The sequence below is a fragment of the Podarcis cretensis genome, assembly GCF_951804945.1.
Source record: "Podarcis cretensis genome assembly, chromosome: 4".
Lineage (NCBI taxonomy): Eukaryota > Metazoa > Chordata > Lepidosauria > Squamata > Lacertidae > Podarcis > Podarcis cretensis.
Window position 1 is genome coordinate 26,545,969 of NC_137173.1, and position 26,699 is coordinate 26,572,667.

The 26,699-nt window shown below is 44.7% G+C and overlaps 2 protein-coding genes and 2 long non-coding RNA genes across 5 annotated transcripts in view; 2 read left to right on the forward strand and 2 right to left on the reverse strand.

Annotated features, from left to right (window-relative positions):
- The first annotated feature begins 3,863 nt into the window (after positions 1 to 3,863).
- On the forward strand, positions 3,864 to 13,410 carry GTF3A (general transcription factor IIIA). Its single transcript, XM_079974011.1, has 9 exons — positions 3,864 to 4,158; positions 5,563 to 5,663; positions 6,730 to 6,826; positions 7,338 to 7,426; positions 7,929 to 8,002; positions 9,244 to 9,327; positions 10,524 to 10,753; positions 10,846 to 10,905; positions 13,106 to 13,410. The coding sequence occupies exons 1-9, from the start codon at positions 3,964 to 3,966 to the stop codon at positions 13,262 to 13,264; spliced, it is 1,089 nt and encodes a 362-aa protein (XP_079830137.1). The 5' UTR covers positions 3,864 to 3,963; the 3' UTR covers positions 13,265 to 13,410.
- Positions 13,394 to 17,831, reverse strand: MTIF3 (mitochondrial translational initiation factor 3). Of its 2 annotated transcripts, XM_079974066.1 has the most exons (5): positions 17,733 to 17,831; positions 16,546 to 16,608; positions 15,493 to 16,009; positions 14,561 to 14,715; positions 13,394 to 13,616 (listed from the first exon to the last, which is right to left on the reverse strand). In XM_079974066.1, the coding sequence occupies exons 1-5, from the start codon at positions 17,769 to 17,771 to the stop codon at positions 13,407 to 13,409; spliced, it is 984 nt and encodes a 327-aa protein (XP_079830192.1). In that variant the 5' UTR covers positions 17,772 to 17,831; the 3' UTR covers positions 13,394 to 13,406. The 2 variants fall into 2 exon arrangements, with proteins under 2 accessions (XP_079830192.1, XP_079830193.1); XM_079974067.1 differs by lacking the exon at positions 16,546 to 16,608 and having other exon boundaries at positions 17,733 to 17,786.
- On the reverse strand, positions 14,818 to 15,486 carry LOC307215203. The gene is made up of 2 exons (XR_013838379.1): positions 15,366 to 15,486; positions 14,818 to 15,317 (listed from the first exon to the last, which is right to left on the reverse strand). It is a non-coding gene; the product is annotated as an uncharacterized lncRNA (long non-coding RNA).
- A 331-nt stretch (positions 17,832 to 18,162) lies between the features above and the next one.
- Positions 18,163 to 26,699, forward strand: part of LOC307215185 — a 371,333-nt gene continuing 362,796 nt past the window's right edge. The window contains exons 1-2 of the long non-coding RNA XR_013838358.1: positions 18,163 to 18,669; positions 20,363 to 20,462. This is a non-coding gene — a long non-coding RNA (uncharacterized lncRNA). The remainder of the gene's footprint in view (positions 18,670 to 20,362; positions 20,463 to 26,699) is intronic.

Sequence of the window (26,699 nt, forward strand, 5' to 3'; positions counted from 1 at the left end):
CTAGATAGATAGAATCCATTAGGAAAGAATTAAATTTTCAGATGTCTAACGTATTTCTTGGTCATGTGCTCTTCTTAAAAGCAGGGGAAAACAATCAATGAAATGCCCAGAGCCCTAACAGCAGAAACATCTGTTTGATTCAACTTTCTTGGATGAATGAGCAGAAGGAAAAGCTCGACTGATTAACTCTGCAATTTATCCAATGTGGTTTTGGGGTAAACAGAAATCCCAGAAAGGGCTTTTAAGGACACTGAAATTATCCTGCTGGCAACAGACCAGTCAGGCATGGCACAGACCAGATTCTTAGGCATGTTATCTGTCACTTGAAGTAGGAATATATGCCAAAGAGGGCATAGAGAAATTAAAAGCATGCAAATACTGATAGTTTATCTGTGGGTGATCCCTTTTACTGCCTTAGTTTAGCATAGGACTATGAAGTTTGTTGTCAGATGAAACAAGCTGGGAGCATGCAAAGAATCGCAGCAGAGGATGATTGGAAAATCTTCCCACTATTTCCATGCCTGCTGAGCTTTGGGTTGGAATACTAGCTTCCTGCTCACTTACCTTGAACTAGCTTAATGGTAAAAAAAATAAAGATAGGAGAAAACAATATTCCCTTAAGTAGGTGTATGTGAGTGAATTAACTTCAACACAGCAAACAAAGATGCTTGCCACATCTGGACAAGTTTGGTATCATTAAAGCAATTATGGGGAATCTATAGGATGCTGCGACCCACATTCTAGGAATTGTACACTGTGCAACAGAAAACATGGGAGGACAAAGCTCCAACTCCGTCCTTTAGGGAAGAAAAGCTAGGACATGCATAGGCAAACTCAGCCCTCCAGTTGTTTTGGGACTACAACTCCCATCATCCCTAGCTAACAGGACCAGTGATCAGGGATGATGGAAATTGTAGTCTCAAAACATCTGGAGAGCCGAGTTTGCCTATGCCTGAGCTGGGACATTATTCAGGACCCTCCTAGGTAGAGAACACAGCCTTTCTACCCTTTCATTCAAAGGAGTTGCCTACCTCCTCAGCTCCACAGGATGAAAAGACTGCACAATAAGGTCAAGGTCATTTAACAGTCAACCACCTTCTCTAGGGAAGTGGAGTTTACTACATTACAGGTCCACTCAACATATGGAAGGCTGATCACTGGCCATGCTGACTGGGGCTGATGGGAGCAGGAATCACACAAACATCTGGATGGTGATGGATCCCTACATTAAAGAGAATTAAGAACAACTCACTGTATTCTGGAACTATCCATTTCCCCACAAAAGAGTTTCTAAGGGAAATTCCAGTGTGAAGTTGCTGAATTATAAATAATCTGGAAATCTGATTTCCTGTCTGATTATAGGAGTTGATTAACAAAGGAGAGCTAGGATGGTTATGTTTTTACCAATTATTGCTGGATGGCCACTTTTCCTTTCTTAAACTATACACAGAATTGCCATAGTTGCCTCTTAGCTGTAACACTGGGAAGCCCAATCTGTTTTAGAGCTGCTCTTTATCACCCCAACAAACCTGAACTGTTAAATCCATTCCAAACCTCTATCCCCTTCCTCAGTAACTATAATGGGGAATCTAAAAATAGCTGTAACTTTTACCAAAGTTCCCTGAAAAATAATTCACTATGATTAAAACTTAGATCTGCTCAACAAAAGATCCCACCCACTTCCCTTCAACATTTCCCCACTCAGCTTGGTGTCATTTCTCAAAAAAGCAAAGTGGCAGAAAAGATCGAGTATTAAACTTTGTAGAAAACTGAAGCAACACAGCTGCTAAAAAAATTAGGCACCATGTGATCAACCCTGTTAACAGGAGGGGGCACCAACTCATCTCAATTTGTTTCGTAATTCAGTGTGCACATAGTTACCAACCTTCAGCATGGTAAGACTCAAATGGCATATGCCTTGGAGCATGATTGGAGAAGAAAAAAATTCCTTCCAGTAGCACCTTAAAGACCAACAAAGTTAGTTCTAGGTATGAGCTTTCGTGTGCATGCACACTTCTTCAGATACGAAAGCTCATACCTAGAACTAACTTAGTTGGTCTTTAAGGTGCTACTGGAAGGAATTTTTTTCTTTTATTTTGTTTTGACTATGGCAGACCAACACGGCTACCTATCTGTAACATGATTGGAGAGTTTATGGGCTGTATTATAGCCTGCAAGGGTGGCTACTCTATGGCCCTCCATATTTGCTATATGCAGTTGCTTGACCATTGGTCATGTTGTCTATCTGAGGCTAGCAAGAGTTGGGAGTCCGCTGTCAAGACACTCCTTCCTTTCCTGCTTATTTACTCTATGCTAAAGGTAAAGGTAAAGGTACCCCTGCCCGTACGGGCCAGTCTTGACAGACTCTGGGGTTGTGCGCCCATCTCACTTAAGAGGCCAAGGGCCAGCGCTGTCCGGAGACACTTCCGGGTCACGTGGCCAGCGTGACATCGCTGCTCTGGCGAGCCAGAGCCACACACGGAAACGCCGTTTACCTTCCCGCTGGTAAGCGGTCCCTATTTATCTACTTGCACCCGGAGGTGCTTTCGAACTGCTAGGTTGGCAGGCGCTGGGACCGAGCAGCGGGAGCGCACCCCGCCGCAGGGATTCGAACCGCCGACCTTTCAATCGGCAAGTCCTAGGCGCTGAGGCTTTAACCCACAGCGCCACCTGCTTATTTACTCTATGCTAAGAACTATTAAAAGAAAACGAAGTTAAAAGGAAAATCCTACTCCTTTTCCCTTATGGGGTATCCAAGAGCCCGTATAGTGTCCTTAAGTGGGTTCCCTATTGGTAGGAGAAAATAACAGAGGCCAACCAGAGAATATTGAGAAGCAAAGCAGCTAGTAAGCCTGATCTTTATTAACTGTTGCAACAGGGTCCCCACTCACCACACACAGAAGGGAGGAGAGAACCCAGAACAATGGCGCGCAAGCCCCTATATAGACTTTTGAAACTGCCCACCCTGTAGTTCAAGACCACCCCCAAAAACATACATACATCACAGGAGGAGGCGGTCTACATCAGACTCGTCTGCCAGGATACCTGATAATGGTCACTGATTGCTTTACCTGGGCAGCCCGGGCATTCTTTTATGATGGTAAATACTTTTACTTCCTGAATCCAGGTCACAGGCTCACTCTATTCATACACAAATATGCCCTTAAGACAGGATTTGTAAGCAAAGGCAAAGGGAAGGCTTTCCCATTTCTCTCCTGTACTGTTTCAGACACATGGTTTATATACTTATGTGTTTGCCTTGTGTTTATGAACATTTATTTTATATTTAGGACCTTTAAATTCTTATAACAGAAGCTTTTAAAATTCTAGCCGACTATTAAAATAAATTTGGATTTCAGAACAAGTGCTCCAGTTTAATCCTCCCTTCCATCCCTTTCCTCTGTGTCATGTCCTTTACGCTCTCTTCACCTTCAAATCAAAATAAATTTTTAAAAAATTCCTTCCAGTAGCACCTTAGAGATCAACTAAGTTAGTTATTGGTATGAGCTTTCGTGTGCATGCACTTCTTCAGATGCGCACACGAAAGCTCATGTCAATAACTAACTTAGTTGGTCTCTAAGGTACTACTGGAAGGAATTTTTTTATTTTATTTTACTATATTTCGACTACGGCAGACCAACACGGCTACCTACCTGTAACTTTGCCTTCAAATGTAATGCACATTTATTAGATATATATATACATTTCATAAATGCGCAATACAAGATTTTTGGGAAATAACCCGAGTTTTGTGTTTTTTATTCGACAGACTCCGCCCACTCAGAGGGCGAACGTATTGCGCAACGCGAATGCCGCCGTCTCTACCCAGCCAAACTCCAGCGCGCGCTATTTCTCCGCCCCGCCCCGTGGCAGGACGGTGGGCGGGAAGGGACAAATTAAGGATGGCGAGGCTTGGAGGGGCGGGGCTCCAGCGCTACCACGTGGTGCGCCGCCGCTCCAAGCATGGCCGGAGAGGAGTCTGCCGTCGAAGAGGAAGATGCCGCCGCCTCCTCCGATAGGCGCAAGCTCAGCGCTTCTCGCCACCGCCCGCCTCCGGCACTCCTGAGGAAAGCCTTCATTTGCTCCTTCCCGGACTGCGACGCCATTTACAACAGGGCCTGGAAGCTGGACGCGCACCTGTGCCGGCACACGGGAGAGGTCACTTGGGCGGGACTAAGGGGGGGGAAGGAGAGCGGCTATTGGAAGAAAGCGGGTCCGCAAGAGAGGGGCCAGGTGTGCTGACGGGCAGCAAGAGGGAATCGAACCTTGGGGCGCGCGAGCGGCTGCTATTGGAGCGCGGCCTCCCTCGCATAGCCAATCGAAGGGAAGCGGGCCGTAATTGGCCGGTCGGGGGTGACGCGCTTGTTCGGGGCGGGGCTCTCTAGAGATGACGCGTTTCCGGATAGCGGCAGGAGGTTTTTTTTGAGTGGCTGTCAAAACCTGCAGTGGTGTGTACAGCGCTCACGTGAGATTATCATTAATATACTTTTTGTGTATATATATATATAGTGGGGACGCAGGTGGCGCTGTGGGTTAAAGCCTCAGCGCCTAGGGCTTGCCGATCGAAAGGTCGGCGGTTCGAATCCCTGCGGCGGGGTGCGCTCCCGCTGCTCGGTCCCAGCGCCTGCCAACCTAGCAGTTCGAAAGCACCTCCGGGTGCAAGTAGATAAATAGGGACCGCTTACCAGCGGGAAGGTAAACGGCGTTTCCGTGTGCGGCTCTGGCTCGCCAGAGCAGCGATGTCACGCTGGCCACATGACCCGGAAGTGTCTCCGGACAGCGCAGGCCCCTGGCCTCTTAAGTGAGATGGGCGCACAACCCCAGAGTCTGTCAAGACTGGCCCGTACGGGCAGGGGTACCTTTACCTTTACCTTTATATACACATACACACACACACACACACACACACACAGTATATTAATATATATGTATAAATACATACATACACACACACACACACACACACACACATATATATATATATATATATATATATACGTTTCCTTTTTCCCTGAGGGGACTCAAGGAGGCTTACAGATAAAAAAACAAAATAACCACTAAAAACATAGACACAACCATTAAGAAAACAATTAAGTATTGATAAAAGTTAAACTATGAAAGGGGGGGCTTACTCCTGAGTAAATGCAAATGAAAATCTCTCAAGAATATTGGCCAACCTTCTAACTACTAAAGGGGTGAAATTGGTCCTAGGCAGTGACTGGGGGAGTTTCTGTAACGGGAAGCAGTAGGTCAAACACTTGTGGCATATTGGACCAAAAGTTAACTCAAGGTACTTTTTTAAAACCTTTGTCAAATGCAAGTCAAATAGATATGCTACATTTGATCATCAGAAAATTGTCCTATGTAAATTAGGGTAATTTGCATAGAGAAAATCTCTGGAAACTTCCAGTTTTTGTTTTTTTAAAAAAGAAATCCACCATCAGCTAAATAGGGTGTTTGGTGTGCAAGAGGAACTGTTTTGGGAAATTGGTAGGATGTATCATATGATGAGTAAAGCAAATAAATTTGTGATATAAAATCAGCTGTCTTTCTCCTTATCAGCTGCCTTTCGTTTGCGATTATGAAGGCTGTGGTAAAGGCTTCACTAGACTCTACCATCTTAAGCGCCATTTTCTTACACACACTGGAGAAAAGCAATTTGTGTAAGTATACTATGGCTTTGGGTGGGGAAGGTGCTGGAACTGTTAGAACAACAAAAATCCAAACAGATGTTAAGATCTGCAGTTTGCAGGTTTGCTGTCACAGGAATAGGATTGGGTGAAGCTCGCAGTTGTATGTTTGCGTAACTAATCGGATTAACATATTTTGTTGAGGTTTGGCTAAATTAAAAACTCCAGCCTTGTGGGTGAAGTGGAGGATATGAAATGAAAAACTTTTAAAACAAGTATGGTTCTGGAACATAGGATATTGTAGTTGGGAGAGCCAAAGCCAGCAGGGGCTAGAGAGTAGGACCCTATATGCATTTAAAGTAGCATCATACACCTTTGAATAAAAACTCTTCACCCTTAATAAACTGTTTCTTTGTGGGAAGCCATGGCTATTCAAGTGGTATTATAGTGCTTTAAATGTATAATACAGACGAGGCCTACGTTGAGCCACCGCCCTTTTCTTTCTCCTAATGGTAACCCCCTTTTCTCTCTTCCTGGCACCCATTTTTTCCCTCTCAGCCCAATGACTAGCTTGAGAGGGGAGTGGCATATGGCTCTTTCCAGAGGTGGGAACAGTTTACCCACCACTGTGATATGTTATTCCCCCCCTTCCTCTGTGTGTGTTGTTTCTTTTTACTGAGATGAAGAAACATACTTATGTTAACTGTAATATATTTATTAGAGAAAAACAATTGGGGGGGAACCCTGTACTGACTAAAAAGGTGCACTGGTGTGTTTATTTTTAAGATTAATTTATAAAAAAATGTGTGGTGCATCATCTTAGGAGATCTTCCTCCTTTCTTACGCAAGAAGGAATGATTCTTCTAAGATTTTAAGTGTGTGTTGCAACGTATGCCTGCAGCCCCTGAGAACCAGTAAAGTATTCCCTTTTACCCTCTTAACAATTACTGTTTTATTCATTAGCCAATGTATGCACCTTTAACCAATTAATTTGGCCAATTCAATGATTTGACTAAGGTTTCTTTAATTAGCTGACATCTGGAAAGGCCAGTTGCACTTTCATATTCTTTATGGAGAACATACGCTTGTGTATTTGTAGGTGCAAGGTGGAGGGCTGCAACGAGAGATTTACAACAAAATCAAACTTGAACAAACACATTGGTCGCAAACATTTACAGCATTGTAAGGAATACATAGTAAGTGGCCTTCTTTATTTGCCCAAATAGGCTTCTAATAGGTATAGAAATGAATAATTATAAATAATCCTTTGCTCAGTGTTAGGAAATAATTCATTAAATGTGCTTGACTTATTAACTCTTTTACCAATGTTAGAGCTTAGCCTGTGCATCTAGGTTGTGATTAAGCAGTACAATTATCTGTATACACATGGTCAGCTTTTACCCATTGACAGATATGGCAGGGGGACAAACCCTGTTTACTTGCAGGGTGCTATTTGCTTGTAGCTAGCAGTGGGAGCCCAGTCTGTGCTGGCTGAGGACTCTAACCAAAGCTTTGCTGCATGCTGTGTGCAGGTAAGATACTAGTGTGCATTACTGGATCAAGTGACTACATTAAACCCCAAAAGTCCTGGGTCCTTTCCTCAGCTTTGCCATAGTGATCTTTATGGCATGATGTAAAATTGAGCATATGCTAGTACTTTACGTTAGCCTGCCTCTAACAGTAACTATCTTGATTTTTTCCAAACAGTGTGACTTTGAAGGATGTGGGAAATCCTTTAAAAAACACCAGCAGTTGAAAATTCATCAGTCTGAACACACTGGTGAACCGCCGTTCAAGTAGGTGAATATTCCTGTTTTTTCATGAAAATAAGTAGGGAGGTTTTCAGGGTGCTAGTAGGCAGGAATTTTACATGGTTGCCCTGATGAAGATGATGTTTTTATTTAACAGAGCCTAAAGACCAAAATTAAAGGCTAAAATTAAAAGCCCTGGGAGAATAAAAAGGTATTCACTAGGCACTTAAAATAGGATGCCATCTCCAACAAGGCCCTCTTCTTACGCAGCTCTGTGAAGCATCATATATGCTGGCACTGTGAAAATAAAACAAAAGCCGTCATGATCAGTTAGCTGCCATTCAGGACTTGAAAGTGGAAGATGTAACCTAAAAATGTGGCACATTGCGCTTCCAACCAGAGAACTCTTCTTTCTTGGAGCATCGTGTTAATTTGGGGTGGGTGAGTGATGGAAGTAAAGGAAAAGTCCACTTTCACTTACACTGTTTATGAACTGGGATGTTTATTTCTTGTTTTGAGTGTTGTGTGTTTTGTTTTTGTCACGTAGATGCAGTCACGAAGGATGCGAAATGCGCTTTTCCATGCGTGCCCATCTGAAGCGTCATGAGAAGATTCACGAAGGTAAATTATTCCTCTTGCTTCGGCTGTGTAAAACCCAGCACTGTTGTTTAATGGCTTGCCTTCAAATATAAGGCTCAAAACTGGAAGTTATGGAAGCAGGTGTGCTAGTTTTACATCAGTCACAGTGCAGGATGTGTGTCATTTCAATAGCAAATGATATGTAGGGCAGGAGTGTGCAAAAAGTCTTTTTTGAGCCTACATTAGGGCTGACTTCGGGGATGATGCTCCTCTTAAAGGTGGTTTGTAAAAAACCTCTTCCCCATTGACCCCAAGCTGGGTTAACATTTCATTGAGGAATACTATACAAGTCACTGTTAAGAGCAGTGGGGCTAGCCCTTACTGTACCAGAAACTCAGCTTCAAATTGAGGTAATTTGTTTAGTCTCTCCTTGGACAGCAAGATCTAGACAGAGCATGGTATGAGATGCCCTACAGGAGGGGAAAGATAACCTGTGGCTCTCCAGCTGTGGATGACAGCTCTCACTATCCTATTAAGGACTGCCTTACTCCTTATGTTCGGTCTTGACCACTGAGATCTTCTGATAGGGCACTTTTCATTGGTCCAACATACCTCTGAGGTTCAGCTGGCTTTTACCACGGGCTGAGGCTGTAGTGTGTCAGGCCTTGTCCAGTGGAACTCCTTGCTAGTAGAGGTTCAGCAGGAGTCGTCATTCCTGCTGGTTTTAGATGATTTCCTAAATACTGAGTTATTCAGACAGGCCTTTCAAACTTGAGGTGCTTTGCCAAAAACCTTTTACTGTTGTGTTTGAAATGGTTAATGTTTTTACTTAATACTGTGCTTTTTATGTTGTATGCTGCCTTGTGATATATACGAGAGTGTGGTTTGTAAATAAGACGGTCAGTACAGTGGTACCTCAGGTTACATACGGTTCAGGTTACAGACTCCGCTAACCCAGAAATAGTGCTTCAGGTTAAGAACTTTGCTTCAGGATGAGAACAGAAATCGTGTGGCGGCATGGCAGCAGCAGGAGGCCCCATTAGCTAAAGTGGTGCTTCAGGTTAAGAACAGTTTCAGGTTAAGTACGGACCTCCGGAACGAATTAAGTACTTAACCTGAGGTACCACTGTATGTCTCTGCCCATTGGCTGGGGCTGATGGGAGCTGGGAAGCTGCAAGCTCCCCATCCATGCCCTACAGCATGTGGCTTTGCATTTATTTACATATATATATATATATATATATATATATATATATATATATATAAACTGTTTTTCATAATAGGCTATGCGTGCAAAAAGGATGGCTGTTCATATGTTGGGAAAACCTGGTCAGAGCTTCTGAAACATATGAGACAAAGTCATGTCGGTAAGTACTATCAGAACTTTTACACGTTGATTCAGCTTGAACGATTTCTAACGTTGGAAGCCCATTATGTACTCTTTTTTTTTCAAAAATAGCAATAATTTCTTCTACTACTAATCCTTTCTTGACTTTGTTTGCTTTATAGCAATACAATATGCTGTGCGTGCAACTAGTTTCAGATGTGCATTTGTAAGCATGGCTATAATTGTATATCTATACACAAACACCAATTGCATAACTCTCTTCAGTGGGTTAAAAGCCTGTCATGTATACTCTTGACAGTCATTATAATAACCCTAATGCAGGTCAATATTACTCCTTTTCACAGATGGGGGATTTGAGACTTGGGGGGTTGTAGCTTGTTCAAAGCCACCAAGTGTGTTCATTGCAATGATAAGATTAGAACTAGGAACTACTTGGTCCACAGCTCTGGACTTTTGGCCACTCTGCTACAGTATCTCATATGTAGGGTGCAAGGAGTATGTGTGTACAGCTGATGGATGTGAGTAGAAAGCAGTTGAACAGGGATGGGGAACCTTTTCCTTACAGGTCAGACCTGCCAGGGGCCCAATTCAGCCTGCACAGTTGTTTTTAGCCATCTACACCCACTTGCCAGTTACCTGAAATGGGGAATCGTTGATGTTGCTGAAATACAACTCCCATCATCTTTGGCCATGCTTGCTGGGGTTGCTGTGAGTTGTAGTTTGGCAGCTTCAGCAGAGGGCAAAGATCACTCCAACCTGTCATACAATGTCAGCTGCAGCTGCCCTTTTGTAGGGAGGCTTGCATTTGGTGTCATTTAAATTCAGCAGTGAGTGCAAGCCTTGCTGCTTTCCAGTGGAATTGGGTTCAGCTTAGGTCATATGATATATCAGGTGATTGATGGGTAGATGCAGCCACCCAACAAACATAGCCTGCAGAAGTCTACCCACTTTTCCATCTGGCCTGCTAGACGAAACTGGTTCCCCATGCCTGCTGTAGCAGAAGGCTGTGAGTGCTTGCTGGATTGTACTGGTGCAGGTGATACTCTGATATTATATTCTGCTGCTGAAAATAGTACGCACGTAAATTGTTCCTTGTCTTTGAATAAACAAGAGGTGTCACTGTTTAAATCCTGTTTAGAAATTCTTTTATTTCAGGTTTTACAATGGGTTCCTCCCCCCCCCCCGCACCCATTTCATTTTCTCTTTCATCTCCAGAACCGATAACCTGCAGTGTGTGTGGCAAAATATTCCGCCGCAAAGATTACCTCAAGTGCCACCAGAAGATCCACGCTGCCGAGAGAGAGGTGCTTAAATGCCCAAGGGAGGGCTGTGGCAGAACGTACACAACCCTGTTCAATCTTCAAAGCCACATTGTCTCATTTCATGAGGCAAGAAGATCGTTCACTTGCGACCACCCTGGCTGTGGGAGAGTCTTTGCCATGAAAGTAGGCGTTCTCAAGTTAACCTTAACGTGCACATTTTTCTTCCTCCTCTCTTGGTCGCACATGTATAAACTTTTAATTTTTGTTCTTTGCAGCAAAGTCTTGTAAGGCATGGTGTTGTACATGACCCTGACAAGAGGAAGTTGAATTCAAAAGTAAGTCAAAGGTTTCAGTTTGCTCTCCCCATGCAGTTTTAGGAGTATGAACCCACTTTGAATTGCAGGGCCTGAGTGGGGGATGTGACAGGTTTATTACTGAGCAGGGGTAATGTGAACACGGGCGGTCTACATCAGTGTTTACCAAACCTGGGTCTTTGGACTGTAGTTTTTGGACGACAATTCCCATCACCCTTGACCACTGGTCCTGTAAGCTAGGGATATTGGGAGTTGTAGTCCAAAAGGGGGGTGGAGCGGGTGACCCATGTTTGGGAAACTGGTCTACATGATGGAACTAGTTTCTTGAACTTTGCTATTAGCCATTTCTTTGTGTGTTGTTGTTTAGTCGTGTCCGACTCTTCGTGACCCCATGGGCCAGAGCACGCCAGGCACTCCTGTCTTCCACTGCCTCCCTCAGTTTGGTCAAACTCATGTTCGTAGCTTCGAGAACACTGTCCAACCATCTCGTCCTCTGTCGTCCCCTTCTCCTTGTGCCCTCCATCTTTCCCAACATCAGGGTCTTTCCCAGGGAGTCTTCTCTTCTCATGAGGTGGCCAAAGTATTGGAGCCTCAGCTTCAGGATCTGTCCTTCCAGTGAGCACTCAGGGCTGATTTCCTTCAGAATGGAGAGGTTTGATCTTCTTGCAGTCCATGGGACTCTCAAGAGTCTCCTCCAACATCAATTCTTTGGCGATCAGCCTTCTTTATGGTCCAGCTCTCACTTCCATACATCACTACCTCCCTCTTATACATCAGCTTGAACCCTTGGAGGGCATGTGAGACACAAACCCATGTATTTTGTAGTCAACAGGTTTACACCAGGGAGTAACATCATGTTGATATGTACAGAGGCAGAATTAGTTCCAGGTGGGTCTCGGGAAAGGTACCTTACAGTAAGTGCATCAGTTCTCTTTGCCTGGAGGAGGAGACCACATTCCCCAGCACCAACTTTGACCCTGTTGGATGCCCCATGCAGTGTGAAAATGGCTGAGCTGTTAGGCTTTCGCCAGTTAAGGCATGCCTTACAGATGCCCTGCAAGAGTAAGTCTTCTCTCCCTAACTGGTCAGAGTTCTTTCAGAGTGTCTGTCGTCCCCTTCTCCTTGTGCCCGCCATCTTTCCCAACATCAGGGTCTTTCCCAGGGAGTCTTCTCTTCTCATGAAGAGAAAGTATTGGAGCCTCAGCTTCAGGATCTGTCCTTCCAGTGAGCACTCAGGGCTGATTTCCTTCAGAATGGAGAGGTTTGATCTTTTTGCAGTCCATGGGACTCTCAAGAGTCTCCTCCAGCACCATAATTCAAAAGTATCAATTCTTCGGCGATCAGCCTTCTTTATGGTCCAGCTCTCACTTCCATACATCACTACTGGGGAAACCATAGCTTTAACTATATGAACCTTTGTTGGCAAGTTAATAGCTCATAGTGGCTGGCAAATGGGAGCTGATGATTAGGTGATAACTTTAAATGAAATTTCCATCAGAGCTTCTTTGTGAAGGTGACCTATATGCACAGGGCGGGGGCTGGGGTGCATATCTACATTGACTTGAAGGACCTTGGAGATACAGGCTTGATCTGATGTTTTGTATTGAACCTGCTGGCTTGTAGGAGTGCCTGCTCTTTGCCACCTCCTGCTTACACCTACTTCTGCATTTAAAAATCAGAGCAAATATCACAAAAATACTGTTAAGTTGGATCCAGAAAGAAGCCAGCTATAAAAGAGGCTGACAGAAACATATTCTCCTGACCCCACCCCCTGTCCTGAAAAATCTCCCAAAGAGGGGGGAACTTATTGAAGGGAATATGGGGCAAAGGTTGAGGGGATCCCTGAAAACTGGGCAGAGGCAACTTCCATGAGTAAGATTTCCACTTGGGAAAAGGGCCTCCACCAAAATTTCAGGGATTTCCTCACCCCCAGCGCCAATCCCATTCAATAAAGTCCCCAGGCCCAAGGAAATTTATCAGGGAAGTCAGGGGGAACTTATATCTGGATCCGGGGCTCTTTTCTGCAAATGGAAACCAAACCCTGAACCTTCTTGCCACTTAGGAAAACAGACAAGAGTGGACAACAACACTTTACCCTCATTTCCCACTGGTTAGCTGCCAAGATTGCTGACCACAAAACGTATATTTACTTTTTTTTAAGCTTTATTGTTTATATGTTTATTCCCTTCTGTGAACCACAAATCTGTTTTTCCTTTCAAAGGTTAAAAAGCCACGTCCTAAGCGGAGTTTGGCCTCACGTCTGAGTGGATTCATCCCACCTAAAGCATGTCGAAGAAATGTTTCCTCTGTAGATGAGACTCTGATTACACCTGAAGCGAGCGCCACGTTGCCTACTGTGGAAACACTGTCCCTTGGCTAGAGTATCAGATGAACGTGGACAATATATTCATGCATATGAAGTTGAAAATGGCTTTATGAAGTAGCCGTTACTGGCAAGTCTCTGGGGTCTGTAAAGAAAACTGGAGAGACATTCAATTTTTTTTAATAAAAAAAATATTAAATCACTGCTTGAGGGTTTCTGGTTCAGTGCTGTCCTTTCTCTTCTCCTTCTCTTCTCCTTTGTTCTTCTCCATTCTTTTGTATTCCTGGATTTCTTTGTTCGACATATGCCTCAATACACACGTGCTCCTTCCCTCTTTGACAGTGCGGGGCTCAGAGAGGTAAGTCGCTTTCCCAGGCATCGTATCCAAAATCTGACCAAAGAATGCCAGCTGAAAAGTAAAAGATGTACTGGCATTATGAATGTATTACTTGAGCCTTTTAAAAAAAAAAAAAAAAAGGTTTAGTGAAAGGACTTGACTGAAGTGTAAAAAAAGCAGACATAAGCTGTTGCTGTAGGAACGTCTACTAAGTTAACGTGCAACGAACACTGTTTGTGGCGAGCAGAAATTCAATCATTTTACAGATTCTGACTTGGGTCTCTTAGAAATGCCTGATGAAGCACAGCCTCCTCCATCTTGTGTGTTAGTTTAGTGCACTGGTGAGCACCTCGATTGGGGTTGGAGACTTGCCCATCCCCCATTATGATATTCTCATTATCGTTCTGGCAGGTTCTATTGGGAGAGATGCCACTTCACTCTGCATGCTTATTTTCCTCATTTGATTGACAACTGCACTGGGGAAAGTCACTGTACTGGCTCTGAGGCAGGGATCTCCAGCTCCTGACCCCAGATCTCTTCGTAGAGGTCAAAATTAGTTTACCTTCACCCTGATTTCAACAGGAATTAGCCAACATTAAAATGTAAGCCTGTATTCCTTATGCTGGAATGTGTGGCGTTAGACATGCTTTAAAGCAGGGATGGGAAACCTGTGGCCCTCCAGCTGCATTGTGGCTAGAGATGTAAAGGCCTTCAAATTTCTAATTGTGGACTACAACTCCCATCATTCATGATGGCTGGCCAAGCTAGCTGGGGCGATGGCTACTGAGAGTCATAAGAACATCTGTAGAGTTTCAGGTTCCCCAAAGCACTTCACTCATCAAGGTTATGAGCAAGAAAGAAGGAACTGGCTTTTTGAAATCTTTTTAAAGTATCTAAAAAACCAAAAATGCTCCAAATAGTGTTGGCAGAAACGTAAGTCATACTAAAGGTCAGTTCGCAATACTGGCCAACTTAACCGTGGGAGGCCCTCCATGAAAACTTTGGTTGTAACTTACCATATTTTTCTGTCCATCATCACCCCTCTTCTGCTGCAGTGTAATCCGGACATGATGCTTCTTGTCAATCCACTGCTGAATCTGTTTTATTTTTGTGTCTAAATCATGCTGCTCAATTGCTGTGGAAAAGGTTATCTCCTTCTGCTGAATGGGGCCTGTTGAAATGATAAGCAAAGAGATTGTTAGGATTTGTTTTAAAGCAGCTGTGTTCCAAACTAGCTCAGATTCAATTATGTATGGGGTTTTTTTTTTGGGGGGGGGGGGGGGAATCGCAGCATGAATTTCACATGGCAGAAGTATATGAAGTAGCTCCTTACTTACAGAGGCCCAAATATCCTTAAGAGGGCAGGAAATGTACAGAAAATGGTTTTTCCTGCTCTCCCTGTATAAAACAAGATACATGGCTCTTCCTTGCTCCCAAGTTATTGTTGTTTTAAAATGGCTAATAAACTGGCAAAGCATATGCTTTTATTCTTTTTAGAGCATGACTTTGTGTGATGTAGCGATTTGGATCTATGCTCAAGTGGCAATTAAGGAGAGCTCTTTTTTGTAGTCTTAAGAAGTGTGCCTTCTGCCAACAGTGTTGTAGTTATGATAAAGAGCTATGTAGGGCATTAAAATCCCCAAAGCCTAGTGGCGGTTCTGGGAACATCTACTTATTCTCTCCCCTCCACTTTCTGCAGTTGTGAACTAAAGCGGTAATATACGAGAGCCTGCAATCTCTGTTTAAAAAATGGTGCTATCCCTGAATGAAATCCTGGAGCAGATGCAGATCAGCATATTTCCCATTATTTTGATAACCAACTAGGCTAATAAATATGCATTTAGAAACTGGCTCTTAAAAAATATATGCAGCAAAAAAACAAAGGACTAGAGCCTAATCCATCTTTTAAAAAGCTTAGAATTATGGACTGAATAAGTGCTATACATACCATTTTTAGCGCTAGCTTTCTGCTTATCTCTAAGTCTGAGCCGCTCTTCGAGGATCTGCTGCCCAGACATTAGTCTGTACACTGGTGGGTCTGCTTTCTCTTTCAGAAGAACAAGCTTCACTGCTCTTTCATCCATGATTCGAATCACATCTGCCCTGTGGATGTTTCCCTGGTTTTCGCCATTCTCATCAATCAGCTGAATAATCCGATGGGGGATTTTCCTCCCAACGCTTTCAATTGTATTTTTGAAACTGGTGGTTCTTTGCTTTGCTTTTAGGTTCCCCTTGGCATCTTCATGAGTACAGAATGCTCGTGTAGGGACAGGCAGAAGTCCTTTTTGAGAATCCCTCTTTATCCAAGTTTCCGAGGCTGTAGTCCTTTTTACTGGTTGCACCAAGAAACTGGCGAAATACTTAGTGATGTGATTCACTTCCTTCCTTCTGGCCTGATCCAATAGTTTCTTTAGGCACAAGCCAACCATTCTGGATACATGGGGGTGGGGGGTATGCCCAGAAACCTAAAAACAATATTTTAAATGCACTGAAGTTGCTTGCTTAAATTATCAAGATATCCTTTCCTATGTAAACACCTGTAAAATTATATTTTATACAAGTTTTAAGGTGCCCAGAAATATCGACATACCCAGGCCTTTGCTGCTGCTTCATTACAATATGTTATTTTTTAAAATTCCTGCCTGTGTTCAGATGTATTGCATCGCATTCTCATTAACATATGACAGGATTTATTTTTAAATTGCACACCCCCTTGGAACTGCTGTGGAAGGCAACAGAATGATACCTTAAGGGTATACAACGCTTTCTTATCAGATGGACCCTGTAGTAGCGGGAGAGAGTGTGCGCACGCCTGCAGTCCGGCCCGCCACAAGGTCTGAGGGACAGTGAACCGACCCCTGCTTAAAAAGTTTGCTGACCCCTGCCTTAATAAATATATAACCCTTTGCATGTATTGGAGGTGCATCCCATTGAGTTCAATTGGGACATTCTTCCTGGCAAGCGTTTTGCAGCCTAGGGGTGCAATCCTATTCCTACTCACCTCAGAGTAGGCCTGATTGAACTCCGTGGGGTTTCCTGCTGAGCAGACATGCCTAGGATTGCTCTGTAATTAGGTTGCATGAACAAATTTGCTTAAGATTTTGGACAAATAATGTGGAATTTTTTTTGCAAAAGCATGAACGGCCAGATTTGATACACGTGTATGTGTGCATATGTATGCATGCGTGTGTAAGAATCTTGCACCCCTTATGACAATGCCAGAGCATAATGTGTTGGGAGGAGATTTGCTCTGTAGAGACTGCAGGGGCTACAAATGCACACACCCCTTTCGGAATATCTATGCATGAAACATTTGCCTGGTTAACGAGTGGGCCCAAATCGGAGTAGGCCTGCTGAAACAAATGGACCCGTTAAGTCATGCCCATTCATTTTAATGAGTCTTCTCTGAGAAGGCCCTACATTGGATACAAAACAATATTTTTATCATTTTCAATTTTTTGCAAATTTGCACATTTCCAACTGTCTGCACACCTGCATTTTGCCAGATTATGTTCCACTGAAGGGAGGATGGTTGTGGTCATAAATCAAAGTTTTTCATGCTGCCTATGTGTGGTGCTTTATTGACCAATATTATGCGTGCTTGTTTCTATCAAATGTAGTAATCTGCCATGGTATTGCTTGGCAATGGAGAGTGGGAAAGAAAGAAAACAGGAGATTTATAAAGTGGAAAAAACTGGAGAGGATGAAAAGAAGCAATTTACAGTTCCTGCTCTGGAGTCATCCAGTGAAGCAAGCTGTTTAGGGAAACACAAGAAAGGACTTCATGAAACAGTGCATCATACAATTCTTATAAAAATGCATTGCAATGTGATGTTTGCTCTGTAACTTTGCTTTAGTGGAGTGGTGGCGAACTTGCTGTGGGCCTCAGAACGTGGCTGGACTGCAAGTCCCATGGTTGGAATCCAACAACATCCATTGGGACATTAAAGAAAGACTCATTCAAATGAGCATAATATATCGCAGCAACTGGTGAATGTCAACACTCCTGCTTTCTATCAGCGCATTAGGTCCTCTGCAAACCCTCATCTATCAGGTGCTTGAAAAAGTGTGCATTTCACCCTGTGTGCACGCCAGATATTTTGGGTGGAATCTCATGAAACTGACTAGCAACTTAATGGGGTACAGCAAAAGGCTTTATATACAGTATACACATACAACCCGCTGTACCACGCAAGGCTGCTGGAACTTGGGAGACCTGCCCGTCATCCCAGATGTGGTTTCGACTTCTGGCACTGCGCTCTCTCCAGAAGCGCCCTGTTCTCGCGCGTCCCCATTTGGCGAGAGGGCTCGATCCGAAGCCGCGCCTCGAGGCTCAGCCCTTCTCCGGAGCAACGAGCGAGAGGTGATCGTTCACTCCGGCCGCGAGTTCAAAGGCCTCCTGCAGGGCGAGCCCCTCGGCTTACCTGTCAGTCCCCCGGGGCCCGTCGGCAGCTCCAGCGCCCAGGAACGGGGGACAGGAAGCCAAACAACCCGTCGGAGGGGAAGAGGAAGGGCTTGCGGAGGAAGCGGGGCGGGGAAAGGCCCAGCCGGTCTTCCGAGAGTGCCTGGCTGGCTCAGCAGGGGAAGGGAAGGGAAGGATGAAGGGACTAGCTCCAAGCAGCAGTGGCGTAGCGTAGGTTGTCAGCACCCGGGGCAAGGCAAGTAATTTGCGCCCCCTAACCCGTGGATTTGCGCCCCCTAACCCGTGGATTTGCCCTAACCCCAGATGTTGCGCCCGGTGCGGCCGGCCCCCCCTGCACCCCCCACGCTACGCCACTGCCAAGCAGGTGCCTCGATCCGAGCGCTGCGTCCTAGCGCGCGCCTGGGGCAGAGCGCGCCACTGGCGGGTGCTCCTTTTGCTCCCTGAAATAGCAGAGCAAATGTTACATTCGCGGCGAGGTTTCACAGCTAAGGACAGACAGGCGCTTTTCCAGTTTGCCTGGACTACAACTCCCATCACCCCAGATCATTGGCCCTGGTAGCTAGGGCTGATGGGAGTTGCAGTCCAGCAAAAGCACGTGGCAGGCCAAAGGTTCCCCCAATCCTGTTGTTATAGCATCGTGTGTACGCAGAGGGTGCCATCTAGCTATCTAACTGAACTACATCTGATCTTGGGAATCATGAGGTAGGCGCAGATGTTTTGCCCACAAGATGACTCATATAAACCTTTCTGTGCTGTGAACCGACCCGAGATCTATGGATGAAGGGCGGCACAGAAATTAAGTAAATTAATGACTAATGAATAAGGGTTTGCAGGGCTTGCATTCTTAGAACAATTATCAGTGACAGTACATTTATTGCTACGTTTGTTTCTCACCTTTCTTGCAAGGAGCTCAAGGTGGCGTACATAGTTCTCCCTCCTTATTCTACACAACAACACGTTGCGTAGAATATTGTGTGCCCAAAGGTACACAATGAGCTTCACAGCTGAGGAGATTTTAACTCGTGTTAGTCCAGTTCCTAGTCCAGCATTCTAAGCATTAAACCACACTAGCTCTCAAACAATTAAGTATATGTTTTAAGCAGGCACAACCTGTTAGATTAGTGTAGATATCCGTGATGTACCGATTGATTTAATAAACATTTAGCTAACACTGGATTGATGAACACATGTTAGGTTTCAAACATCAGGTTACCAACCTTTTGCCCTTTAAACTTGGATTTGTCTGTTAGGTTTTCTTTTTTCTAAAAAATGCTTTTCCAAGCATCTTTAGGTTGAACTGGGAAAGGCTCCTGGGGTTCTGGAGAGACTCTGAGAGACTCCTTGGAGTTTTGGCAGTGTTGTGGTGCACACACCCCAGTTACCGCACTATAAAAACCACCTCTTTCTGCTTACTGCTTATGGGTAGGTCAAAATAATTGAAGAGTTACTTTGAAGTACACATCCAGAGTCTCTTCAAATTGGTGCATAAATCTACACCACAAATTAAAGGACTGTTCTCTTGTTATACCAACAAAAATTTTGCACATACATGCAGGAACTCACAATGCCTACAGCTGTCTGTTTCAAGTTTTGCGCTTTTAAAAGTTAATGTGCAAATTAATCTGGACAATTGGGGCAAGGGGGGTGGGAGCTGAACAAATTAACTGTTTATTGTATCTGATCTGGTGGTTTATGCAAATAATGAAAACGTGTGCAGCAAGATGAATTAAAGCTGGGGGGGGGGGCAGGGAATACATCTTTTTGGAACTTTTGAAAAACTATTCTGAAGAAGCACATTCCACCATAATGTTGCCCAAGATAGGCTTTTAAAGGAAGTTTCATTGAATGGTGATTCTAAAAACAAGCTCTGTGTGTTTTTTGGTAGCAAATGAATGAAAAATGAGAGAGAGAAAACACCACATCAAAAAAACAAAACATTGCCAATGTAGCAAGTGTATTAAATGTCTAGTTAAACATGGCAACTGTATGGTGCGGGCCTTTCCGCTGTACATCTGAGACATTGTTCTGTAGCTTTTGCAAGCTGATGGGTTCAGCTGCAAAGATTCTGAAGGCTGCTTTGTTGCCAGCCTGGGACACATCCGTGACCTTATTAGAGTGGAAGTGAATGCTCTCCTTTTTTGCAACAGTAAATCTACTAATTTTACAGTCAGTTGAACAGCAATAGATTAATTTGTTTAAAGTCCGCATTCACAAAGCCAACGCGAACTTCACTGCCTTGAATACCCTAAACTACAGTGTGGATTTTCTTCTCTCTCTTTTTCTCGGAAGGGTAGACACTATTACAGCTTGCCCCTAGAATGGTCTGCGCAGTTCACTGTCACCTGCTTCTCAGCACAGGTGCTGACCTCTCCGTCTATTCTCTACCTCCTGACAGACTAACAACTAGACTGATCCTTTGTGTGGAGCAGCGAACGCTTTCCAAGCGACTGGACCAGTTTTCTTCAGCATTCCACAGGAAGCAGGAGAAAGGCAAGGTTAAGGGGGCATTCCGAGGGTCAGAATGGGTTAAATTTAGTTAACATCAGAGGTTATAGCTTTCAACAAGGAGTTTGAAGGAAACTTATTTGAAGATGCAATTTGTTTCTTCTTTGTCAATCATTTTCCTCCCCTGAATCTCTATTGATAGTGACAGCTTAACAAAGTTTTTATATGCTGGCTCCCCCCCAACTCCCCACCCGCCGACCAGCATCCTTTATGCAGGATAAAGGGGCTGGAATGCTCAGAAAGAGATGCAGGTGGAAAACGACTTTATAAAGCTTCCATGATTTTGAAATTGAGGGTTGAAAGTAGGTCCCCTGCTTGGCTAAGTCAAAATTAATTTGTAGATGTTAAGAAGACGGACACATTATTGGCAGAAGAGGGAGCTGCCGGCGGCAGGCTGTTCTATGGGCCGCATTTTAACAGCCTTTTCTTTGTGTAGGGGGGGTCTCTCCACATACATATCCCACTCTCTTTTTCCTTCCACGGAGAGAGAGCTCAGTGAAATCATCTATATTATGGTTACCATATTTTTTTTCAGTGAATCTGGGGACACTTTTCTTTTTTTGGAAGCTGAGCAGCAACAGGGAGTCAGTCAGTAGTGGGGATGCTGAGGAAAAGACCCTGGGCCCAAGCACACATGCATATTGTATAAAGGTGCAAAGCTCTTCTTTTGCATCCTGTGAAACATAAATGCGCAGAGTTTTTAAGAAACTGGGCAGCGGTGCGCCACCTGCCTGTGACTCCTGAGCCTTCCCGATCTCCTGCCCCCTTCCCCCTTCGTTTTGACAGATGGGGGAGGCTCAGGAGTCATGGGTGGGCGGCCGTTGCCCAGGAGGGGCGCAAGGAGCACAGTTTCTCTGCCAGGCAAGGTGCAAAGCCCTTCTTTTGCACCCTGTGAAACATAAATGCGCAGAGTTGTTTTAAAAAAACTGGGCAACGCGTGCCCACCCGAGACTCCTGAGCCTCCCCCGATCTGTCAGAACAAAGGGGGAAGGGGGCAGGAGATCTGTACTGCCGGACATCCCCGGTTCCTCTTTGGCAGTGGCGGCGGCAGCAGCGAGCAGCTCCTGAAGCCGGCCAGAGCCAACTGCGCTACCAGGCTGGCTCTGGGCTTCTGAGGCTGCCGCTGCCATGTTTCCCAGGGACAGATTTGCAAATCGGGGTACATTTTGGGGACGAAATTTCTTCGGGGGCAGATTTGCAAATCCGGGGTCTGTCCCCGGGAACATCTGGTAACCCTAATCTATGAGATTCCTGTTGGTGGTTTATTTTGTGGGGAGCTACTTAGCATAGAAACAAAGCACATGTAGCTCAGAGGTTGTGGTGCTACAAAACGTGCCACCCGAATATTCCTCGACTGGCTCCTTTTGTCTTTCCAAAATGTAAAAATTCTGGGTAGGCTTTTCTTGAAAGTACAGTTTAACACGTTGTTTTAAAAGGAGTTATTAAAGTAAAATCCTTTGATTTAGTCGCATTAGAGCCAGTGTTGTGTAGAGGTTAGAGGGCTGGACTAGGACCTGGGAAACAAGGGTTCGGGTCCCTACCCAGCCATGAAGCTCACCAGGTGATTTTGGGCCTCTCACACACGCTCTCATTATAGCATGGTTTTCGTGAGGACAAAAGGAGGAGGAGGCGGAAACCCTGGAGCTCCTTGGAGGAACGGTGGGATATCAATGTAATAAAATAAAACATAAGAAAAAGCTTTTGCAGGTTAGAGTAACAATTCATGGTGCTGACGTACCACCCCACTCCTCCTGCATTGGGCATCCCATTTTACCACCACCCCACTGCCCATCTTTATATGAAGACATATTATTTAATGAAAGCCATGCCTAGAATGCCTTTCCCTTGCAACTTTAACAACAGCACCCTCCACCTCAGGCAACCCGAGATGCGTAATTAGGGAGCGTGCCACGGAGGCTGCAGTGCACCATGAGGTTTAACCCTTCCTTCCCTAGCTTGATCCCAATTAAAAGCATCCTCCTGCAGCTGATGTTTGCCTAAGAACAGGAACCAGTGGGGAATTAGGACTGAATAAGAGCCTGCTGGCTCAAGCCAGTGACCCATCTAGTCCAGCATCCAAACCTGAGTGCAGCAGTCTCCTTACCTGTGGCTCCCTCCAACTGGCCTTCAGAGACACACTGCCTCCGACAATGGATGAAGAACATAGCCATCGTGACTAGTCGCCATGGATAGCATTAGCCTCTAAAAAATTGTCTAATCCTCTTTTAAGGTCATCCAAGTTGGTTGCCATCACTCCTTCCATTGTTTCCTCAGTGAATTCCATAGTTGAACTATACGCTGTGTGGAAAAGTTCAATTTTTGAACTTTGAAGGCGGTCCTGTTTAGAGAAGTTTTTAATGTTTGATGTTTTATTGTGTTTTTAATATTCTGTTGGGAGCCGCCCAGGGTGACTGGGAAAACCCAGTCAGATAGGTGGGGTATAAATAATAAACTATTATTATTATTCGTCTTAAACTCACAATATTGAGCTTCACTGGATGTCCACAAGTGTTAGGGTTTATGAGAGAGGGAGGGGAAAAATATATGTGTCCACTTTCTCCACGTATTACATAATTTTATACACCTCTACAAAGTCTCCTCTTGCTCACCCTTTTGTTGAACTGAAAAGTCCCAAATACTGCAACGTTTCCTCATGGGAAAGTTGCTGCATCCCATTTATCATTTTGGTATCCCCTTTAGGAACCTTTTCCAACCCCACAATAACCTTTTTGAGACGAGGTGACCATAGCCAAACCAAGTATTCCAAGTGTGGCTGCACCATAGGTGTGTATAATAGCATTCTGATACTGACATGTTTGTTTTCAACTCCTTTCTTCGTGATGCCTGGCATGAAATTTGCCTTTTTCACATCACTCTGGGTCGTCATCTACTCTAAGGTTTTGTCTGTCACTGCCAGTTCAGACCCCATAAGCGCATATGTGAAATTAAGATTTTCTGCACCAGTGTGTATCACAGGTTTACATTACATTTTACTGCCCATTCACTCAATTTGGAGAGGTCCTTTGGAGAGCTCTTCACTATCTCTTTTTGTTTTATTCACCCTGAACAATTTGGTATCATCAAACTTTACTGCTCACTCTAAACCATTTAGGAACAATTTTAAAAGTGCATGTTCCAGTACTGAACCTTGGAGGATCAGTTAGAGCAAATCCTTGGAGCTACTTTTGACACCCCTGCATTGGGAGAACTTTCCATTTATTCCCACGAGTTACTGATCCATAAGGGGACCTCTCATCTTATTCCATGACTGATAAGCTTACTCAGGAGCCTTTAGTGAGGTACTTTGTCAAAAGCCTTTTGACAGCAAGTATACACTCTATAGGCAAATTACTTCTATCTACATGTTTGTTGACACTCTGAAAGAACTCTGACCAGTTAGGGAGAGAAGACTTACTCTTGCAGGGCATCTGTAAGGCTTGCCTTAACTGGCGAAAGCCTAACAGCTCAGCCATTTTCACACTGCATGGGGCATCCAACAGGGTCAAAGTTGGTGCTGGGGAATGTGGTCTCCTCCTCCAGGCAAAGAGAACTGATGCACTTACTGTAAGGTACCTTTCCCGAGACCCACCTGGAACTAATTCTGCCTCTGTACATATCAACATGATGTTACTCCCTGGTGTAAACCTGTTGACTACAAAATACATGGGTTTGTGTCTCACATGCCCTCCAAGGGTTCAAGCTGATGTATAAGAGGGAGGTAGTGATGTATGGAAGTGAGAGCTGGACCATAAAGAAGGCTGATCGCCGAAGAATTGATGCTTTTGAATTACGGTGTTGGAGGAGACTCTTGAGAGTCCCATGGACTGCAAGAAGATCAAACCTCTCCATTCTGAAGGAAATCAGCCCTGAGTGCTCACTGGAAGGACAGATCCTGAAGCTGAGGCTCCAATACTTTGGCCACCTCATGAGAAGAGAAGACTCCCTGGGAAAGACCCTGATGTTGGGAAAGATGGAGGGCACAAGGAGAAGGGGACGACAGAGGACGAGATGGTTGGACAGTGTTCTCGAAGCGACGAACATGAGTTTGACCAAACTGCGGGAGGCAGTGGAAGACAGGAGTGCCTGGCGTGCTCTGGACCATGGGGTCACAAAGAGTCAGACACGACTAAACGACTAAACAACAATAATTCCATTTTATCTTCACAACACCCCTATGAGGTAGGCTAGGCTGTGAGAGAGTTAACTGGCCCAGAGTCATCCAGTGAGTTTCATGGCTTGGTGGTGATTCAAGCCCAGGTCTCCCTAGTCCATCCAACACTCTTATTACATTGGATCAGGATACACTCAGGTGTATTTGGCTCATTTATTTAGAAAGGGGAAGGGGGAATACCTGTTACATTTTCTAACAAACTCCTCTCGCCCCCTCCCTCCTTGCTCTCACACATCTATTATGAGAAATGTCCAGGATCAGGTAATAGCTGCCTTAGGTACCAGATGATATTATGTTAATGAAGAGTGGGATAAATGCTGTGGCAAATTTGCATATAATGATCACGGCCATAGCCTTTCCTGAAGTGCATATCCCACTGTGGCTGCCCCCAAACAACAGACCTTTTCCGTACCAGCCATAAAACTCGGGGAAGAGTCTGTTAGAGAGACAGAACGGCATTTTCTAATTTCTGTCCTACATTTAACGGTGCTACTGTTGCGGTTCCAAAGGCATCAAGTAATTACGAGCATGAGAGTGGTTACACAAATGAAATATGCGGTATAATGTGGCTGTGTCAGAAATGGGTATTCGGCTCGCAATGAGCATGCCCAGTTATAATCAAGCTGTCGCATCTTGTCTATAGAGAAAGAAAGCAGGGGGAACACACAGAATTGGGCCTAGGTGTTGGGGCATCTCACATGGGACGCTTGTCTTTTTGCCCCCTTCCTTTAAACATGTTACTCTGAAAGCTGTGCACATGACGCAGACCTGAGACCTGGTCAGTGACGCAAAGAAACTTTAATCCCAGACAGTGGGATTAAAACTCATCCAAACTGCACTTTTCATTGTAGAACTAACACATGAGGAGCAAATTGAGAACAGTGGTGGTAATAATAATAATAATAATAATAATAATAATAATAATAATTTTTATTTATACCCCGCCCTTCCTGGTTCAAAAACCGGGCTCAGGGCGGCTAACAACAAATTTAAAATGCTTTAGAACACTTAATTATAAAAACAGCATAAAATACGGTATAAAAACATGAATAACAATAAAATGCAAGAATCAAAAATCAATCAGATAATCCCCAGGGCTAGCTGGCTGAATTAGTCCTACTTGGGCCAGCGAGGAGGCCAGGGGAGAATTAGCTGTGGGGTCTCAGAGCGGGTGATCTTCATAAAAAGGGATGGGGAGGGAAGAGAAGAGAAGGGAAATAAATGATCAGGCTGAATTCAAATTAAAGGCCAGGCGGAATAGCTCTGTCTTACAGGCCCGACGGAAGGAGGTTAAATCCTGCAGGGCCCTAGTCTCATGGGACAGAGCATTCCACAGGTCGGTGCCATCACTGAAAAGGCCCTGGCCCTGGTGGAGGATAGTCTGACTTCCTTAGGGCCCGGGACCTCTAAACTATGGTTATGCATGGACCTTAAGGTCCTTTGTGGGGCATACCAGGAGAGGTGGTCCTGTAAATATTCTCCCATAGAGAACCAAATGCAGCCCTCTGAGCCTCTCTACCTGGCACTTGAGACTCTCTCCATGTCCCACTCCTTCCCCACCCTCTCCCCAGGCCGTACCTCTCACAAGCCCTGCTTTGCAGCCCCGTGTAGTGCTTTTTCCTGGCTGGAATGGGCCCTTGGCCCTTTTGCTTACTTGGCTGGAGAATTGAGAAGTAAACATGTACAAAAGTAAACATTTGACCACCCTGGCCCCATTTGCTCCTGGCCCCATCTGCTGGTTGGCAGCTCCCTGAAGGTGACCCAGAAGGCAGTGTGGCCCTTGCCCCCCATTCCGACCCAGAACATAGTCTTTCAAGGATATTTTCACCTGTCCCCAAATTTCAGGCACCTACCATCTAGAGTGGGGTTTCCGAAACGCGGGTCTCCAGCTGTTTTTTGGACAACAACTAGCAAGACCAGCAGTCAGGGATGATGGTAATTGTAGTCTGAAAACAGCTGGAGACCTAAATTTGGGAAACACTGGTCTAGAGGTCCCCCGCTACACAAAAAGCACCCAAAATATTCCCCAAATGTCCAACAGACTATATATGGGGCA